Genomic DNA, 21,453 nt, shown 5'->3' with positions numbered 1-21,453 from the left:
CACCATTTGGTTACCATTTATTATTCACAGTCACGCTTTACCACAATTCCCAGGCAGCATGATGATCTCAGATCAGCTCATTATTACTCCACAAAAATGAAGACAACCCATGAATCAGAGAATTCCAAGCCATCTGTGCTTTTTTCTACATAAGGCTATAAGCACTTGGCAGTTTAACAGCAACCTCCTCCTCTTCTGCAAGTTCTGCAAGTCTCAGCCCCTTCCTGCTAGGAGCCTCCTTCGGTCTGTTGGACCTGTGGATCCCCACCTGATTTGGGCTTCATCCACCCTTGACCTCTCGGCATTCTAGAATAAGACCAGTGTTCTCTTCCTTTGGGCTTTCCCCACCGCCTGCAATCCTGCACTGCATGCTGACCCTGCCACCTGGCGGATCTCCTGACCTCATGGTGGCTAGCCTCTAGGCCATCCTCTTTGCCTTGGGCTTCAGGTTCTTGCTTTGGTGTCCATCTCTGCACATCAATTTTCTCCTCTCTAAAGGAAGTTCCCTCTTTGGCTGGTGAGGTACCTCTGGCACATAGCTCTTTCTTATCAGTGCATGCTGATACTTGTTCTCTTGTACAAGGTTTCAGAAAGCTTTGATTGTACCTTCCACAGTTTCCTCCTTCCTTCTTGCAGTGGGATCTCCAACCAAAGGCTTTGGATTCTTCCTCACTAGTGAAACGATAGCAAGTTTCTGCCGGTGCCTCCAAAGGGTTGCAGTGGAGTTGCTGGCCGGGGCCTCGGGAAGATGACCTCCCCCCTCGAGTCTTCTCTCTTTGGCCATGGTGATGCAAAGGGGGAAATGGCCTCACTTTTTCAGACTCATTCCTTGCTGGTGCAACCTTTGCAGTTCCCAGAGTATGTTCTGAGGCTGCTAGTGGGCCCAGCTGCTTCTCAGCACTTGTGACATCTTCTGAGATGACCGCATGTTCATGTTCAAAAGGAGCTAGGGGCTGAGGATGAAAGACAAAAAACACAAACCCAATAGTTTCATTCCCAGTCTATGGATGGTAAAAGTTCCAGGTGAAACAGAGACGGTGGTGTCACCAAATCTGTATACCTGCAACCATGACTTCCAGAACACATCCCTTCCACAGCAATTATGGACATTTTCTAAAGAAACTGCCAAAAACAGCATGTACAAGATAAACAGCTTTATCTTGTGCCACAATCGGATATGCCACAAAGTAAAAGCTTCCATTTCTCCCACAGCAAGAGGAGCAACTGCTTCCCAGCCTTGGAAATGCCATTCCAATTTTGCATTCTGTCCCTAGGACTACTGTTTGTAGTACACAGCAGTCCTGCTGAGCCCACTAACCTTTTGCAGGCTGATAAAGTAGCGGTTTCTTTCCGCTTCGGGATCTATGATGCCACCTTTCTCCTGCTGTTTCTGGTAGATGAGGCGCAGTTGTTCTCTGTGCTGCAGTGTCTTCGCGTCAGGACAGTACACTTCCTAAAGGAAGAACCACCACACCTAATGATCAAATCCAAGTAAGAAAAAAAATCTTCTGGCTCTGCCTTACAAGCTTGCAATCTGACTTTTAGGATGGTGTGTCTTAATGGGGAAATGTGAGATACCAGCTACATTCACAGCAGGGCAAAGGGTTTAGAATTTGCAGTGGTAAGTAATGAGGCTGTACTAAATTTAATGTCTGTAATGTCTGTAAACCCTTCACTGAACCGGCTACTTATATATTGTGTAATGGGGGGAAAGCTTTCCAATGTCATGGCTGTATTATTTGTCATTCAATTTCTTCACACAATGCTCAGGTAACAGTGCTATACTACACAGACATACTCCAATCTTTGAAATCAATGGTCTTAGAACAAACTCACTCTACACAGGCTTTCATTGTTGGGAGCCAAGAAATAGAATGGAGTTAAAATCCACATATCTTAAAAAAGGCAGACTCTGATTTAAATAATAAATAAAATTGATTTATCTCTTACCCACCCACCCTTACTCTCACACACATCATTACTGGGCAATCATACATAGCAAAGTCTCTGTTAGTGAGATAAGGCTGCCAAAAGTCTGATGGGAGAATGAGAACACTGAGTGATAGGAATCCTACTTGGTGCATCTTGTGGACAGAGATGAATCAGTGAGAAAGTTTCCTCCACATTATCCCCTTACCATTGGTTGCTGTGGTGCTGCTGCTGCTTGTAGTGTTGCAAGATCATACACCAGAGGCTTCCTGCATACAGGGCACTGCACTTCCTGTTTAGAAGATGGTAACACAACATCTTAGGCCTGGGCTTTGACTCAGACATAGAGTAGTTTGCCTCCGTCTCCCTGTTCTGCCAATGTTGTGCCTTGGGGGTTGTTCTGCCCCAGGGGAATGCTAACAGTCAAGGCTATCAGCAAAATAGAAGCTCCCTGACACTTAGCTTTACTGCTGGGATCCTCAGACGACTTATCTCCCTCCCAAGCACGTCACTCAGAGAGCAATGTTAATTTGATAAGGTGTGTTCCACCAATACAGCTTCCTCCTTTTTAGGCCAATGAGCCTTCCTAATGCTACAATGACTTAAATACATCACAACAAATACAAAATCTATCCAGAATAAAAAACCAACAGCAAAAACAAAACACCCCCCCAAAAAAACCAAACAAAAACAAAACACTAAGTTATTGAAAGGATAGGGGAGATAAGACTAATTTAATTTCCTGGCTACAATAATCTTTTGCATATGTTAATGTCTCTATTTTTTCTACCAGGAATTCTGAAAAATGTGCTCAGTGTACACATCCCCTGTTCAAATGTCTACAGAGAAGAAGCAAAGATCATTTCCATCAACAGAACCCTGATGTTTTAATAACTGGAATGTGCTATGGGTATGGCGTCTACCTCCCAGGCCCCTTAAACCAGATTTCCTAGACTATTCATAGTGTTGATCTCACCAAAAAAGCATGCTAAACACCAAACATGGGAAAGCTGATTAACACCTGGGCTGGAAAATCCCATACATAGGTCATATTGCCAACTAAGTAGATCAAAATAAGCTGGACGGATTGTTCCACACTAAGAAACTATTCCCTGACAAAAATGTAGATGCTGAAAGAGACTGCAGTGGATTGATGAGGGGCAATTACCTCTTTTGGTAAAGATGTCAAGGTCTGCTCTCTCTCCCTCCTCTGTGCACGGATCTCCTCTTCCATATGTGCTGCGTAACTGCCAAGGCAATGTGAGTGGAAGTAGTGGTAGCATGGAGTTTTAATGAAAGCTTCATTTTCCTGCACAGAAAGAAATTTCTCTGAAAGATTATGTCTAGCTCTGTGTGTATTCAGCCCACACGGCAAACTGCACCGATATTTCAGCCTCAGTTCTACATTTGTTGTGCAAAGGTCATTGCCTGGATTTAACAATTGTGCAGCATTCTGAATGAATAAAAAAGGAGCAGTCCCTCACAAATACACCAAAAGTGTCAGGGACCTGCTGGAATAGTACATGATGTGGAATGCAGAGTTAAAGCCCAGGTGTGGAGAATCAATTACCCTCTTTCCATATGCAGAGAAGAGGCACAGGACACTTTAGATTGAACTTAATAATACCGGCATACTTTACTGGGCTGATGTAAAGACTACTGTGATAATGAACATGAAGGGTTTTAGTGCTCATAGTGCAATATAAAGTTCATTTATATTATTGGAATATTTATATCATTGGAATATATCGTCTTGTATTCTGTATTTTACAGGGTGAAGAATTGGGCTAAAACTGATAGAATGTAATTCAACAGAGATTAATGTAAAGTTCTGCATTAGGTAGGAAAAATCAAATGCATCATTATAGGATGGGGGAGACTTGTCTGAGCAGTAACGTATGTGAAAAGCATCTTGGGGTCTTAGTAGACCAAACACTGAACATGAGTCAGCAGTGCGATGTGGTAGCTAAAAAGGCAAATGCGATCTTGGGCTGTATCAACAGAACTATAATGTCTAGATCATGTGAAGTAATGGTACCTCTTTACTCTGCTCTGGTTAGACCTCACCAAGAGTATTGCTTTCAGTTTTGGGCACCACAATTTAAGAAAGATGTAGACAAGCTGGAAAGTGTCCAGAGGAGGGCCACAAAGATGATGAGGGGTCCGGAGACAAAATCCTATGTGGAAAGGTTGAAGGAGCTGGGTATGTTTAGCCTGAAGAGGAGAAGACTGAGAGGTGATATGATAACCATCTTCAAGTACTTGAAGGGCTGTCATATAGAGGATGGTGCCAAGTTGTTTTCTGTTGCCCCACAAGGTTGGACCTGAACTAACGGGTTGAAATTAAAGAGTTTCCATCTAGACATTAGGAAGAATTTCCTAACACTTATAGCGGTTCCTCAGTGGAACAGACTTTCTCGGGAGGTGGTAAGTGCTCCTTTCCTGGAGGTTTTTAAGAAGAGGTTAGATCTGTCAAGCAATGCTGATTCTATGATCTTAAGCAGATGATGAGAAGATGGGCATCTTAACCATCTTCTGGGCATGGAGTAGGGGTCGCTGGGGGTATGGGAGGGAGGTAGTTGTGAATTTCCTGCATTGTGCAGGGGGTTGGACTAGATGACCCTGGTGGTCCCTTCCAACTCTATGATTCTATGATCATTATTAGGATGCACAGGATAGAGTTTTTAGAACTGAGACTATGGATTGTTTTCCCGTAGTTTCTTGGCTTCACACCTGGGTGGGGACGGGACTTGCAAATGGTCGGGTGGATCCAACCATCCTCCAAGTAGCCTTCTTCCAGCCTAAGGAGCCTTCCTCCAATGAAAGAGCCACTTAATTTGGTGGAAGTCACCTTAGAGGAAAGCATCATACCTGAGTAGGATATATCTTAATAAACAAACAAACTTTGCTCAGTAGAATGCAGGATAGGAGTAGCATTTGTTTCACTGTAACGAGCTGCCCAGTTGTCTGAATATGGGGATACTTGTGTGTTTCTATGGCTCATAACCTATTCTGGGAGCTGCTAGGCATCATCCCAACAGCCTTTCTTCAATAACTTGGTCCTTGAAAAGAAATTTCAAATTTTGCAACGTCGTTAAGTCTTCCATTAGGAAAAAGAGTATGATAAATTTGTTTAAATGACAAGATATTCGATGAATACAGAATCTGGGCTTCCTCAAACAATTTACACATTTTTTATGAGATGCATAGCTGCATCGCAAAGCATCTTTGCATAAAAGGATAATGAATTAAAAAACCAGAACTACTTTATCGGTAGTGGATCGCTCGATGAAGATGTCAACCCAGTGTGTGGCTCCTGTGAAAAAGGCAAATTCCATGCTGGCCATAATTACAAAAAGAATAGAGAATAAAACTGCTGCTATCATACTGCCCTTGTACAAATTCCAAGTGTGAGACCACACTTAGAATACTGTGTACAGCTCTGGTAACCATACCTAAAAAAGGATATTGCAGAGTTTGAGAAGGTACAGATAAGAGCAACCAAAATGATCAGGGGGCTAAAGCAACTGCCCTATGAGGAGCAATTAAAACACTTGGAAAGAAGGCAGTTAAGCAGAGACACATGATAGAGGTCTATAAAATTATGCATGGTATGGAGACAGTAGACAGGCCGAAGTTTTTCTCCCTCTCATACTAGAATGCGGAGTCATCTGCTGAAGCTGGAGGGTGACAGATTCAAAACAGATAAAAGTATTTCTTCACACAACTCATTGTCAAATTGTGGAACTCCCTGCCCCAGGATGTGGTGATGGCTGCTAACTTTGAAGGCTTTAAGAGTGGAGTAGACATGTTCATGGAGTTTAGGGCTATCCATGGCTGCTAGTCAAAATGAATACTAGTCATGATGCATACCTATTTTCTCCAGTATCTAGTTTAGTTTAGTTTAAACTTACTATCTAGTTTAGTTTAAACTTACTAGTTTAGCTGAAGACAAATTTATAAAGTACTTAACTGTAGTGTTAATTCACCCCTTACAAGACCCTGAACCCTGCAATGCTGCACATCCCACCAGGGCAGAGCTTAGGACATTCCTGTCTGAGTTCTTGTGCCTTCAGCTATAAACTGCTTTCTGATCCCCTCTCCTGCACAAATATGATCCTACCTATACACATATTAACAGTTTGCATTCTAACTTTTTTGTGTTCTCAAATAAGCGCCACCATTATATTACTCTTCCAGAACAGTGATTTCAATTTCTCTGACTCCCAGAACATCAGAGCAAGATGCTGCTGCAGAATGGCCTCACCTGGAAGCCATACAGGCAAATCACACACTGTCCATGAGGGATGTTGTTGTCTGTGAGGATTTCCTTTCCCTTCTGTGAAGCGAGAAACAGCAAATTTTACCTGCTAAAGCCAGATCTAAGCAGAGGCCACCCTCCACCTACAAGTCTGGACAGCCTTCCAAAATTGGTTGGCCCCTATCTCCTTATTCCACCTCTTCTTCATTTCTGTTCTTTTACCTCTATTAGCTCATAGAGAATAGGTGTACCCAGATGTTCCTCAGCAAGATGTTGCAGTGTCTGAGAAATCCTAGAAAATAGGCAAAGAAAATGTATATCAGAGGTCTTTCATGCGTGACTGTTTCACTCACCGTCACCACTCTGACAACTTTGGGTCTTTTGTTTGGATTATGCATGCTGTTTCCAACCGTCAGATCACCTTGCTCTCCCTCTGCATTTCCCCCGCATTTTGAGGGACCTGTTTTATCTCAAATTTGAAAACACGGGCAAAACATGGGGAAACGCAGGGGGAGTGAGGCGACCTCTGACAATCAGAAACGGCACGCATAATCCAAACAAAGACCCGAAGTCGTTGAAGGGGTGACAGCAAGTGAAACAGCCATGCATAAAAGACCAGAAAAGGAGCAACACCTGAGGAAAAAGCTAAGTTAGCTGGTTGCAATGACAAGCAAAAGAAACAAATACAGGATTCACCTAATGAGCCGCAAGGAAGGAAGGAAAGAGAGGGAGGGAGGCTTCCCCCCCCCACACACACGCACTCACTGGGCCAGGATCTCTCTCACCCATACACACGCATGCATAGGGATCTCTCACACACACAAGCACTCACCAGGCTAGGATCTCTCTCATGTACACACATACACACACGGGGATCTCTCACACACACCCGCACTCACTGGGCCAAGATTTCTTGCGCGCACACACATGCACAGGGATCTTTCTCACACACACACTCACCTGGCAGGGATCTCTCTCACGCACACACACACATGCACCGGGATCTCTCATACGCACACCCGCACTCACCCGGCCGGGATCTCTCTCGTGCACACACACAAGCACGGGGATCTCTCACACACACCAGCACTCATCGGGACGGGATCTTTCTTGCGCACACACACCTGCATGGGGATCTCTCACACACACACCCGCACTCACCGGGCTGCTGGGCTCTCTCTCACGCACACACACACACGGGGATCTCTCACACACACCCTCACTCACCGGGCTGGGATCTCTCTCACACACACGCATGCGGATCTCTCTCTCACACACGCACTCAGTGGGTCGGGATCTCTCTCGCGCACCCATGCACGGGGATCTCTCTCACACACACACTCGCACTCACTGGGCTGGGATTTCTCTCACACACACGCACTCAGAGGGTCGGGATCTCTCTCGCGCACACACGCACGGGGATCTCTCATTCACACTCGCACTTACTGGGCTGGGATCTCTCTCGTGTGCACACACACGCACGGGGATCTCTCTCACACACACCCAAACTCAATGGTGCAAATGGGGAAAGCCTTCCTGGCTTCCACCACACACGCGCGTGCGGCCCTTTTGCAGCAATGGCAGCGGCTTCTGCAGGAGAGTCCGCGGGCCGCAGCCAATGGCACCGGGGGCCTTAAAGGTCCACGGGCCGGAGGTTCCCCACCCCTGCTCTTGGGACAGTGGGAGAAATGGGGGAGGAGGGTGATGTCAGGCGATCACCGAACATTGGCGTGAAAACCCAAACATGAAGTCAGACATCAGCTGATGCTCTAGAAACTCTATGGTAACACCATAGAATTTCTACAGCATCAGTCAAAGCACTAATGTCACATCCGGATTTCTGCCTGGATGGGCTATGTGCCATCATCACAACATCATTTCTGCTCCTTGCCCCGCCCTAAAGCTTCCAGGAATGTTCAGCTGCTGGCTGGCATCCCTAGCCACAGTTTCTAAACCAGTATCCCATATTCCACCAGCGGCTGGACCTGGTATGCCATCTTCCAGGCATGATTTGTGATACAGTTAAGCCACAGCTGCTGTGGAAAAGGGCACAACTAAAAAGGACCTGCGCTACCAGAATGCCGCTGGCCATGTGACAACAGTGGCCTGATATTGAAGGGGGGGGGCTTGCACTCCCTCTGCAGGGAACGCAATTCCTCCCTCATTTGTTCAGCAGCAGCCTGGAATTGCTCAGCTTTTCAGAGAGCACCCCTGAGGGCTACGGTCAGGGGAAGGAAAAGGAAAGTAGAGTGCATGAATACATGAAGCTGCCTCACACTGAATCAGATCCTTGGTCTGTCGAGGTCAGTACTGTCTACTCAGACTGGCAGCAACTCTTCAGGGTCTCAGGCAGAGGTCTTTCACATCACCTACTGCCTGATCCTTTTAACTGGAAATGCCAGAAATTGACCCAGGGACCTTCTGCATGCCAAGCAGATGCTCCACCACTGAGCCACAGTCCTTCCCCATCTGCATAAGGCAGACAAGTGGAAATGGGGACCTTACTTTAGAAGAAAACAATGCATTTGTTTTGCCTTGTGTGCTAAGATGAATTGCTTTTCTTGCACCTTGGTCGAATTAATCACTCACAAAGGCCTCCATCTTATCTTCCCTTGTGGCTTAATAATAATTATGTACTTAAATGATACTACTCACTGAAATTACAGATTTTGAGTTAGTGCACGGCTTATCTTCCCTAACTTTACACCTGTCACAACTTCTAAAATGTTCATTATGGAAGCCGCAACTGGCATTCTTGCTATGTGATTTTCTTTCTTTTCACCAGAGTATCATAGCAACATTTTTGTCCTTTGCCTTCACATCACTATTCCAAATCAAAAGAGCTATATGCGATGCCCCTTGCCACTCACAAAGAGTGCCTATCACCCTCTACACCTCTCTTTTTCAGGTTTAAGGTTATAAGTAGGTCAGGCAATCACACCTTTCTTGTCTCTTTTAAAACCAGAGAGCCCCGACCATTTCACCTGTCAGGTCCTCTCTCTCACTTACAGACACATCAGCAGACAGGGTAGCCCAGCACCTTTAATAACACGTTCTTAGTCAAACACTTCACTGAGTTATTGGGGTTGGGAGCTCATACACTGTTCCTGTGAGTGAATTTTAACCTGGCATAAGTGAACCAAGTTCTTCCCTAGTAATGTTGTGATATCATTTAAACTATAAAAGTGTATGCATAATGAGCTCAGTCTGAGTAGACAATACTGACTTGATGGACCAAGGGTCTGATTCAGTAGAAGGCAGCTTCGTGTGTGTGTTCAAGTACCTTAAAATAGGTGAACTTCTCAGCTCGCACTTTTAATAAAGGATTACTTTAACAGCTCTGTTTTGTTTGGAGTGCATAATTGGGTAACCCTTGTTGGAACCTGCAGTAAATTCCATCATTCCATTCACATGCTGCCACCATTTATTCATGTCCTAAAATAGGTACACACTAAGATCTTTACTGAAGAAAGTAAAGAAGAGATAACAACAGTTTCTGTTCCCTTGAAATGTTTTCCTATTCCAGCATTTGGGATCTTTTGCTACAAACCAAATCTTTTTAGTCTGCTAGCTTTAAGCTGATTTTCACCTCAGCTTCACTCTATCGGGCATATTGTTTACCCTCACACTCCCTAGCTGCCAACTCCCAATTGCTCTCTTAACTGCTGTTTCCCAACCATCTCTCGCTAACATTCCATCTGCTTTCACTGGATGCTCTTAGGGAGAGGTGGAACCTAAGCTGCCCAGCACACTATATAAAGCTGAGGTGTATAGAAAAGTCACTTGGGAATCATCCGTCATACTCCAAGCAATTGAAAGTAGCTGTCCACTGCTCCTCCAGTGCTGCTGAGTTCACTTTCTCACCCTTCCCTCTGACACTGCCACAGCAGCTTCTCTCCTTTCATGAAAACGAGGCACATGCATACACCTTTGCTCTGGATGGGAAAATGACACTACCAGACCCTTTCCCATCCTCCTGCCCCCCTCTTCTTTCATGACTGTTCACACATTTTTGCCCTAGATAGGAAAGGAGTATCAAAATGTTATTTGACTCTTTCCAGGAAAGTACAAAGGTAACTGCATATTTTTCCACCAAAGGGCAAGTTACAATTTTGGGATGAGGGCAGTTTGTGTCGGGAAAACAGTGAAGGAATTGTTTCCCCACTTCACACCACCTCAAATGTGATCTTTGTACAAGCCATCATTTGAGGACTGGCTCTGTCCATTGAGCCAACATTTTATGACTGGTAACTCCCACAGCTCTTGAAAAAAGATGCAAGTACCTCCAAGCAACATAAAATCTGCTCTCCCTTAACATAAAAGTAAATTCCATTTAAAATAGTGAGAAACAAGATAAAATAGGAACCCCATTTTTAACAGAAACCTGAAACAGATTAAAAACTACCTCACTAATGGTGAGTTTATTAACATACACTTACTTCTGGATCTGCTCATCTGATAGCCCTCGAGGATTCTGGATGTCTATCTTTGGCACTTCGTTGGGATACTAAAACGATACAAAGCAAAACTGAAATGAAGAGTCCAGCCATATTCTGTTACAACACAGCCACGCAGGAAAGAAGAAGCCTTACCTGAGTAGGCACAGCGAGCACAAGAGTGAAGCAGACGTACTGTGAGTCCTGGTCCTCAGCAGTTGCTGGATACAGAGTGATGCAGATTTCCCAGGGCGTAGTCCTTAAGGTAAGAGGGAAGTTTCAGGTCAGAGGCAGCCATCAATTAGATGAAGAACAATAATGAAGGGGAAATGAAGCATAATTTGTGCGTTTTCTTCATTTCTGGGATTGATAAGACTGAGGTACACAAACAGCAGCCTTCTCAACCACACATGCTACTGTCAAGATGGGAATTTGAATAACAGTAGCCGACGTTGGGAGGAATATGATCTAACTGTTGGGCGAAGTCTCAAAATGAATCACAAGTAGCAAGTAGTCTTTTCAAATTTGTGCAGATCACTGCAGTCTGATCCAAAAATAGGACCATTTAAGACTATCTATGCTAGAGATCAGGCTCTGGATTACATAACACAGAAATACGGGAGTGATCAACACTTGACATACAAAAGTCAGCAACACACTCAGCACTGCTTTAAATACCTGCCATTTCCCTCAGACACCTGTAGCTCATCCAAGTAGATGGATTCTAAAACTTCCACCTCTGAAGGCAGCACCCTGAGGAGAAAGACACTACGTTACACAATGACGCTTCCCCCAGAGTCTTGTGTGGATAGCAGAGATTACTTAGAGCCTGGCCTTCTTGACCTCACTTGGGGCGGGCAAGTAGTGTCCCATCCCCCCCCCCAAACAGTGACCAAGTTGCACCTTGCATCCTGCTCTCTGGGGTACCAGACCCAGCCACGACTTGCCTGCCTTGCCTCCTGCTGTTGGAAATGTCCAAGGTATGATGTTGCACAGCAGCCGAGAGACTGAGATGCAAATCAGGAAAAAAAACACACACCCTACACTTCGAATCTCACCTCTTGTGACGAATTCACCAGTCAGGAAAACCCCTCCCTTCCCTCGCCATTTGTAAATATGAAACCACGTCCACCAGGGTTGCGGGGGGGGGGGGTGCCTTCACCACCGGAGGGTTTTTTGGGGGGTGAAGCCTGAGGAGGGCAGGGTTTGGGGAGGGGTGTCAGGCTCTGGCCTGGCACGGAGCAGCTTTTCTTTCCTCCCAGCCTGGGTTGGAATTCTCTCCTCTGATCCTGGAGAGAATAGGTTTGCATCATGACTAGTATCCATTTTGGCTAGTAGTCATGAATACCCCTCTCCATGAACATGTCCACTCCCCTCTTAAAACCTTTCAAGTTGGCAGCCATCACCACATCCTGGGGAAGGGAGTTCCACAATTTAACTATATGTTGTGTAAAGAAATACTTCCTTTTATCCGTTTTGAGTCTCTTACCCTCCAGCCTGGCAGCGGTGGGGGGGGGGGGGAGAGGAGAGTTCTCCCTTTTCTTTCCATCCAGCCTGGGCTGGGCAAGAGGCAGGAGCTGCCCATTACTCACCCGCAGGAGAGGCAGGCACTGGCCTTGGCTGGCTTGGGAAAAGGGATGTTTTAAAATGAATGAGAGGATTGCCCATTTGAAACAGTGGGAGAGGCTGCACAGCCCATTGAAGATAATGGGAGCCAGGATTGCCTATTGACTTGCATGCGCTCCTTTGAAATAGGTTACAGCACAAAAAATTGCAAAGAAAATGTGGCATGGATATTCCATTAAGGTCTCTGGGCCTAGCTAAATTACTCTGCGACTGGAATGACAGCTGCCAGGACTAGTAGAAGTGTTCTGCGACTGGAATGACTAGCCTAGGAGTGGAATGACAGCCCCTGAGATTAGGAGAATGATTCTGCAACTGCAGTGAAAGCCCCAGGAGTGGAATGACAGCCCCTGGGACTAGCAGAAGTGTTCTGGGACTGGAATGACAGCCCCCAGAGTGGAATGACAGCCTGGTCATTCCAGTCCCAGAACACTTCTGGTAGTCCCAGAGGCTGTCATTGCACTCTGGGGGCTGTCATTCCAGTCCCAGAATAATGTAGCTAGGCTCAGAAACCTTACTGGAAAATCCTGATATTCCTTGGTGGTCTCCCATCCAAATACTTGCCAGGGTCAAGGCTGAGAGTGTGTTCCTGGGCCAGGGTCACCTGGCAAGTTTCCATGGTAGAGAAGGGATTTGAACCTGGGTTTCTCAGATCCTAGTCTGACACCTTAACCACTACATCGTGCTGGAGAACAACCAGGAAATTGTTAATCGTTTAAGCTAATTAATACCTCAGTATTCAGGTTAAATTGTCGTGTTGGCACTTGGCGATAAATAAGTGGGTTTTGGGTTGCAGTTTGGGCACTCGGTCTCTAAAAGGTTCGCCATCACTGGTCTAGGGGGTGAATTGGCTAGATGGACATAGCCCCACTATTGATTGGACAGCCAGAACCATTGAGTTCACTCAGCCGCAGTGTGACCGTCATCGCAGAGGGCTAGCGGTTAAAACACTAGCCATGGCGGCACAACCAAACGGCGCCTCCAACCCCCCCAACTTCCTCACGAATATATAGACTTTGCTGATGTTTTTGATGTGAAAGAGTGTGATGTATTTCCCCACCACCACTGTACAGACTGCGCTACTGAAGTAGTGGGGGAAGGCCAATTACTCAAGAGTAAGATTTATCCAATGAGCCCCAAGGAGAAGTCTGTGCTCAGAGACTTTCTAGACACGAATTTGGCTCGTGGATTCATTCGACCCTCCACTGCACCTAATTGCACCCCAGCCTTTTTTGTACGAAAGAAGAAGGGTGATTTAAGCTTGTGCATAGACTTTTGCAGGCTCAATGCAATCACCCAAACCACTGCGTATCCCATCCCCCTGATCTCTGATTTACTCCAATACTTACGAAGAGCATGTTGCCATGGTCAGAGAAGTGCTATGGCGCCTCAGAGAGAACCAACTCTATGCAAAGGTCTCCAAGTGTGAGTTCCACCGAGACCAATTGACTTTTCTGGGTTACATAATCTCGCACCAGGGACTGGCTATGGACCCCGAAAAGGTGCGAGCAGTGGTGGACTGGGAGCCGCCCTCGACCTGGAAGCAAGTCCAACAATTTCTCAGGTTTACAAATTTCTACAGGGGTTTCCTCTACAACTTCGCCCAAGTGGTGCTACCCATAACCAACCTCCTCAAAACCAAGGGAAAAGGGAGTTCGGCAACCTTGCCTTCCGCTCGGGTGGAGTGGATGCCGGAGTGTCAAAGGGCTTTTGACACACTCAAGCAGTTGTTTACCTGAGCCTGTGTTGAAGCATCGGGATTGTGGCCAGTCTTTTATCGTTCAGGTAGATGCCTCAGAGGTAGCCTTTTGCAGCGGGGGGAGGATGGTCAGCTACACCCCTGCGCTTATTTTTCCAAAAGGTTTTCCCAATCCCAGCTGAACTGGCCCATATGGGAAAAAGAAGCCACCACTGTAAAACATGCTTTAACAGTGTGGAGACATTTTCTAGAGGGGTCAGACTCCCCCTTCGAGATTTGGACGGATCCCAAGAACTTAGAAGCCCTCACGGGGGCTCGCAAACTTTCAGCCAAACAAGTAAGGTGGGCGGACTTCTTTTCTAAATTCAACTTTGTGCTGCGCCATGTTCCTGGAAAGTAAAACCAGCTGGTGGATTCTCTGTCACGCCTCCCCCAATACCCGAGCAAAGTGGAACGCCCCACGGAGTCCCTTTTCACTCCCGCACAGAGGGGTCTGATGCCAATGTTAGCTGTACAGACCCGCGCCCAAGCCCAACGGTACTTCGAGGTTGTGGACGTGCAGCGCCCAAGTGAAACGCTTGCCCCCCTCCCTTAGTCACAGCAGACTGAAGTGACGGGGGAACTCGCGAGTCCTATTCCCGAGGAGCCTCCTGAATCCCCACTTCCTTGCTAGGAGGGTCTACCTGATTCCTTCAGGAATGCATTGACCCAGGGTTGCCAAACGGAACAGTTATCCAATGCCTTTCCTGCAAATCTTGTTCAGAGGGGTGGGGGTCCTGTGGTTTAAAGACACCAAGTTATATGTGCCTGAAGCACTTCGGGGGGAGGCTTTGAGTCTTGCTCATGGGGCGAAATCTGCAGGACATTTTGGTTTTGTGAAGTCGCTACACCTGCTCTGTCGACAGTTTTGGTGGCCCAAAATGTGGTCGGACTTAGACACCTTCATACGCTGTTGTCCCACCTGTGCCATCGCCAAGCGGTCTCCAGGGAAGCCCCCCGGGCTGTTGCAGCCCTTAGAAACACCCTCAAGACCGTGGGAAGTTATCGCCATGATTTTTTGATGGATCTCCCTCTCAGCAGGGGAAAAACGGTACTATGGGTGGTTACTGATCTATTTTCCAAGCAAGTACATTTGATTCCTTGTGCAGGCTTGCCTTCCGCCCCAAAATTGGTCCGTTTGTTTGTGTCACGTTTTCAAACATCACAGATTTCCACGCAAGGTGGTCTCCGACTGCAGGGTTCAATATGTTGCCAAGTTTTGGAGGGCTTTTCTCAAATTGGTGGGGGTGGAGCAGGGGCTGTCAAGTGCTTTCCACCCTCAGACTGATGGGCAGACTGAACGAGTAAATGCTGTTTTGGAACGTTATTTACGGTGTTATGTTAATTACCATCAAGATGACTGTGTTGACCTCTTGCCTTTTGCGGAATATGCTTATAATAATGCTGTGCATCAGTCTACAGGATTTAGCCTGTTTTACGCAGTGTATGGGAGAGAGTTTGGTCCCCTAGGCAGTGTTGACGTCTTGGGGGAGGAGGGAGGTGCCGAAATAATGGAATGGGTCCAGGCCATTCAGACCACTTGGCCCTGGTTACAAAAAAATCTGGAACGGGCTAAACGGAAGTACAAAATCCAGGCACATAGGCATCGTTCGCCTGGGTGGGATTTTAAGGTGGGGATCTGGTGTACTTGTCCACAAAAAACCTCAGATCCTTTCTCCAGTGCAGGAAACTTAGTGAGAAGTTTGTGGGACCTTTCCCATATCCAGAATCGTTAATAAAGTAACTGTGAAACTCTCCCTCCCCAAAGCTTTGAGAAAGGTCCATCCGGTGTTTCATATCAGCCTCCTGAAACGACATGTGCCCTCGCCCGAATGGCATCCAGAAGTTCCCCTGGAGGTGCCAGACATGGTGGGGGGGGGGGGAGAAGCACTTCGAAGATTCTAAAATCCTTGACTCCCGTATCCACAGGGGGGCTCTCCAGTACCTTGTTCGCTGGAAGCACTTCAGTCCTGCTTACGATGAATGGGTTGCTCACCACCACGTCTCCGCCCCCCGACTAGTTCACCCATTCCATGCAGCATACCCAGATAAGCCCTCCCTGTCGGACATGGTGGGGGGAGAGGGGGGCCTTAGAGGGGGCAGAATGTCAGGCTCTGGCCTGGCACGGAGCGGCTTGGTAAGCCAGATGGTATTTCAAGGTCGAACTGTCTAAGGTTGTTGTGTCTGCCCTATGCTGGGAAAGGGCAAGTCCTATTGGGGGGTTGCTGTAGCCACCAGGAATCCTCCAGAATGTTCTTCTTCCGGAATGTACACTCTTACTATATATTGTCTGTACCCTTAGAGTTTCCCCCCATTAGCGTCCTTGCTTATTTACACGTCAATTTCTGCATCCTGCTGTATATTTTTCAATAAATCATCTTTCTACGGAAGACCTGCCTAGAGGGTGATTTGTGGGGTTTGCCAAGCGGGCCCAGAGCTGACAAGGGGCTTCAATGCCGTAGAGTCCGGCGGCCAAAGTGGTCCATTTCCTCTAGGTGAACTGATCTCTATCGGCCGGAGGTCAGTTGTAATAGCGTGAGATCTCCAGCCACCACCTGGAGGCTGGCAACCCTAATGCCCACCTGCCTTTCAGGGACCACAACAGCGCGCGCTAAGAAGCTCTTGGGAGCACCAGCGCTGCACAGGCGCCAGGTGACCAGCGGGGGGCAGCGGGGGGGGGGGAGGGCCCCCCACCCCACCCCCAGAGCACCACACGCGCCACGACATCAACAGACGCCGCCACTCAGAAAGGAAGCGACGACACGGGCAGAAGACACGCGGGAGGGGGAGGGGCGGGGCCGCTCGCCAGGCCCCCCCCTGACTCCCCGATGATGCTGATGCTGCAACAGCCGCAGTAAATGTCGAGGGGGGGGCGCCTGCCTCCCTCCTTCCTTCCTTCCCCACCCTCTCAAGTCGTCCCCGCCACTCACCAGTCGGCCGCCGCCGCCGCCCCCGCCCGCTCTCCCTCGCAGGCCGCCGCCGCCATCTTGCCGGGCCGGGAGGCGGAAGCGGTGTCCGCCGCGCAGCCGCGCCCCTCCCCTTCCGGCGCCTGGGAGTTGCTAGGCGACGAGGGGACACGGTTGGCGGCGGGGGTGGGGCCGGGTGTGTGGGGTCCCGCCGCCGCCTGCGCGGAATCCTCCCCGCCCCCCTCTCCGGCCCGCCGAGCCTCCCCGCCTCGCGGGCGCCGACCCCGACGTTCTCCCGCCGCCTCTGAAGTCAACGCGTGTGTTTTGGGAGGAGGGGTAAGCCCGCCCGCCGGTGGCCCCGGGGGAGGCGGGGCGGGATCTTGTGCGAGAGAGGGAGCGAGAGCGCGCGCGCGCGCCCGGCGCGTCTGCTGAAGGGTGAGGGCGCGCCCTGGGGTGTGTGTGTGTGTGGAGGAGGGGGGGGTCTTTAGCCCCGTCCGACCCCGCTGGTTCCAGTGGGCGGAGGGCGGGCGACTCTCCGTCTGAGGGGGAGGGCGCCCTGGAGGGGTGTGTGTGTGTCCCCTTCCACCTCCCACCCCCCCCGTGAGTCCCTCCCTCTTTCCCTCCCTCCCTCCGCCGACGGCCCCTCGCGGGCGGCGGCGGCGGCGGCGGCGGCGGGGGGGGGGGCTTCTGACGTCCAGTGGGACAGTTCCGGTGTGGTTTTCTCATTGGGTTGACCGCCCGTCTGCGTGGGACACGGCGTGAAGAACTCAAGCCGGCTGTGGCCGCTGCAGGAGTGGGGGGGGGGGGCGGGTCGACCCCAGGCGGGCCTGTATTGAAGGGGGGGGGCTCACCGTCGTGCCTTTCCCTCCGGTGCAGCCGGGCGGAATGTGTTGTTGTTCTTTAGGAGGCTGCAGGTTGCCTTTATACACTTATGTCCCCCCCCCCGACCTGGATGGCCCAGGCTGGCCTGATCTCATATGATCTCAGAAGCTAAGCAGGGTCAGCCCTGGTTAGTATCTGGATGGGAGACCACCAAGGAATACCAGGGTTGCTGTGCAGAGGAAGACACTGGCAAACCACCTCTGTTAGTCTCTTGCCATGAAAACCCCCCCCAAAAAAAGGGGTCGCCATAAGTCGGCTGCGACTTGAGGGCACTTTACACACACACACGCATGCGCACTTATGCCCATCGGGGTTCTCAGAGATTGGGGGAATACACTGACAACGGAAAGTGCATTGAAATCTAAATTAATTGCCCTGTTAGTTTGTTGTAGCAAAGCGTAACAGGGCCAGTGATGTATTTCAGCATGAGCTTTCATTCTGAAATAAATGTTAGTTTTTAAGGCACCACCAGATCTGTTTTCTATGGAAATCTAAAGTCAGGGAAAGAGTATTAATGGGAAACAGAGGGCCAGCGCATCCAGATTCTAGTTAGCAAGAGGAGCCAAGCCTGAGAAAGGATTTTACTTTGAGATTCCTTTATTGTTATTGTAGGGGAGCAGATTCCCTTGAAAGTGTAGAAGAGATACGAAACCTCTCACTGGCCGATTCTAAAGTTGGGATCCCTTTGCAAGTAATAGCAGAGTTGGTGTGGTGTCATGATTGATTAGACCTATTTTGAGGCTGCAAAAACGTGGATTCAAATTCAGTCATGAAACCCAGCAGGTAAAACTGGGCCTATCTCTCGAGATAGATCCAAGATGGCAACGAGATAAGAGCTTCAGTTTCAATTCTCCATGAGTTCTGATTTATGCTCCTGCTGCAAAGACCCAACCTAAGCATGAAGGGCTAAGCATGCCCGCCCACCAAAACTGTCTCCGTAACAAATGCAATGTTTTTAGAAATCCAAAGTGTCCTGCAGTCTTGGCTCCATGGACTAGCTGTAGTACTTCCTTCCATAGTCCTTTAGGCACATACAGTTTAGAGTCTTTGTACCAGAAACCCCCACATTCAGTCAGAGCGGTGGGGAGGGTTTGCACAGAGAGTTTGGCTTGGCACCCGGAACGAAGTGAGGTCAAAAAAGAGTCTGTTAGATTCACTCCATCTGGCATTGTGGGCTCCGTGCTGGCGGGAGGGGAAGCTGAAGTCCCCGAGGGGGGTCGGATGGCTGGATTGTCAGGGCGACCGGGTGCAAGCGGAGCTGGCGAAGGAGGCGAGGGGAGTGGCGCGGTCGGGTCGACTGGCGTGGTTGGGCTTGGAGTTCCCCCCCATGCAAAGGCTGTGGCGGGAGCCAGGCTTGCGATCGAGTTTGGACTGCTAGAGTGGGCAGCAAACCTCTTTGAGCAGGAGTGAACAGGGACTCTGTGGGGCATTCAACCTTGGTTGGGTATTGGGGAAGTCTGGATAGAGCATCAGCCAGGACATTCTGTTTCCCTGGTACATGTTTTAATACAAAACGGAACTGAGCAAAGAAGTCCGCCCAGCGTACCTGTTTCGTGGACAGTTTACGGGCCCCCGTGAGCTCCTCCAGGTTCTTGTGATCACTCCATACTTCAAAAGGAACTTTAGACCCTTCCAAAAATTGTCTCCACACCGTGAGGGCATGGTGGACGGCGGCCTTTTCCTTTTCCCAGATTGGCCAGTTGAGCTGAGATTGCGCGAACTTCTTAGAGAAGTAAGCGCACGGATGCAGAAGACCGTCCCTCCCCTGCTGTAAAAGCGCACCCCCCATTGCCACGTCTGAGGCGTCAACCTGGACTATAAACATCTGTTCGGGATCAGGGTGCTTTAACACCGGTTCAGAGGTAAACAGTCGCTTGAGAGTATCGAAAGCGGTTTGGCACTGGGGGGTCCAATTGATTTTAGCTGAGGGCAATGCGGCGGCGCTTTCTTTTCCCTTAGTCTTAAGGAGATCAGTGATGGGGAGTGCAACTTGAGCGAAGTTGGGGATGAACCCTCTGTAGAAATTAGCGAACCCAAGAAATTGTTGAACTTGTTTGCGGGTTGAGGGTGGTTCCCAATTGGTTACAGACTGTACCTTCTCAGGGTCCATGGTGAGACCGTGGTGTGAAATTATATAGGCCAAAAAAGTTAATTGTTTTTGGTGAAATTCGCATTTGGACACCTTAGCATAGAGCTGATTGTCTCTGAGATGTTGCAATACTTCCCTCACCAGGGCAACGTGTTCGTCCATAGTTTTAGAGTAAATAAGAGTGATCTAAATAAACCACCACTACTTTATATAATAAGTCATGCAGGATTTCATTAATGAATTGCATGAAGACCCCCGGGGGCCCTTTTAATCCAAAAGGCATCACTAAGAATTCATACATGCCAAAGCAACTGGAAAAGGCTGTTAAAGGTACATCTGTATCTCGAATTCTGATTCTGTAATAGGCTTCCATCAAGTCTAATTTAGTAAAGATACGTCCCTCCTTTAGTTGCCCCAAAAGATCCAAGATCAGAGGAATGGGGTAGGCATTGGACTGGGTAACCGCATAGAGTTTCCGAAAGTCGATTCATAACCGCAAGTCACCCGTTTTCTTGCGCACAAAGAAAGCGGGGGCCGAAGAAAGGGTGGTAGATGGTTGGATGAAACCTCGAGCCAAGTTCTTGTCCAAGAACTCACGTAGCACTGTATGTTCGGAAGCACTCATGGGGTAAACCTTACTCATAGGTAGTTTCCCATCCCCCACCACCTCAATAGCACAGTCCGTCTTGCGGTGGGGGGGTAGTACATCACATTCCCGTACATCAAAAACGACTGCAAAGTCCAGATATTCAGCAGGCATTGGGGAGGAAGAGGGGGTGTCTGAGACTAAAGCCGAGGCTGATGGAGTTATAACAGACACCTCGTGATAGTGTTGGTAGCAATTAGGACCAGAGAACTTTATAGTCCCAGCTCCCCAGTCAATATATGGGCTGTGTCCTTTGAGCCAGTTTATTCCAAACACCACGTCGTATCTGATAGGGGCTATGGTGAAGTTTATTTGCTCCCAATGGTGGCCAATGCCCATCCGCGAGCACGACGATATACTGGCCCACCCTTGAAGTCACTGCCATCCATTTGGGCAAATTGAATGGGAGCTGACAGAGTCTCTGACTTGACTTTGAAAGTGGTTTCATTGATCAGGGTGCGGGCACATCCAGAATCTATTAGTGCTTTCACATGTAATTGGGGGCCTTTTTTATAGTGTTGTAACACTACGTCCACATACACAGTATCTTCGATCTCACTCACCATTACAGGAGCCTTGGGTTTTGCAGGAACAGCTGCGAGGGTCCGCTGTGTCGCTCCACTCACCCCGCCCGTTTTTTGGCAGATCCAAAGGAGACTCAAGATTTAAAGCTGGGGGGTCCCAGCTTCTGTCCTCATCCGAAGATGGTGAGCTGTCCCCTCCCGGGGCACTTGTAATCCGGGACCCTGATGGGTCCTTTGGTGCAGGTCCGCTGGGTGCATCTCCGACGTGAAGTGCTGACGGTGCAGTCCGTCCTGGTGCAGCACTACGGTGGCCACGGTGCCTCTTCACTGAGTCCGCCCCCGATTCCAGGGCGGCCCATCAGGTCGAGAGGGAATCGATTGATCCGGTCAGAACGGACAGGCGGCAGCAAAGTGGCCCA

At 48.7% G+C, this 21,453-nt stretch overlaps 1 protein-coding gene across 1 annotated transcript; it reads right to left on the bottom strand.

The window, feature by feature from the left end:
• Nucleotides 1-227: 227 nt before the first annotated feature.
• RNF25 (ring finger protein 25) lies at nt 228-20,489 on the bottom strand. The gene is made up of 11 exons (XM_056852052.1): nt 20,369-20,489; nt 16,918-17,197; nt 11,305-11,379; nt 10,783-10,885; nt 10,630-10,697; nt 6,413-6,482; nt 6,197-6,268; nt 3,092-3,238; nt 2,138-2,221; nt 1,319-1,453; nt 228-953 (listed from the first exon to the last, which is right to left on the bottom strand). The coding sequence occupies exons 1-11, from the start codon at nt 20,487-20,489 to the stop codon at nt 228-230; spliced, it is 1,881 nt and encodes a 626-aa protein (XP_056708030.1).
• Nucleotides 20,490-21,453: the final 964 nt, after the last annotated feature.

The sequence above is a fragment of the Euleptes europaea genome, chromosome 6 (assembly GCF_029931775.1).
Source record: "Euleptes europaea isolate rEulEur1 chromosome 6, rEulEur1.hap1, whole genome shotgun sequence".
Lineage (NCBI taxonomy): Eukaryota > Metazoa > Chordata > Lepidosauria > Squamata > Sphaerodactylidae > Euleptes > Euleptes europaea.
This window is presented reverse-complemented; position numbering and strand designations above follow the sequence as displayed.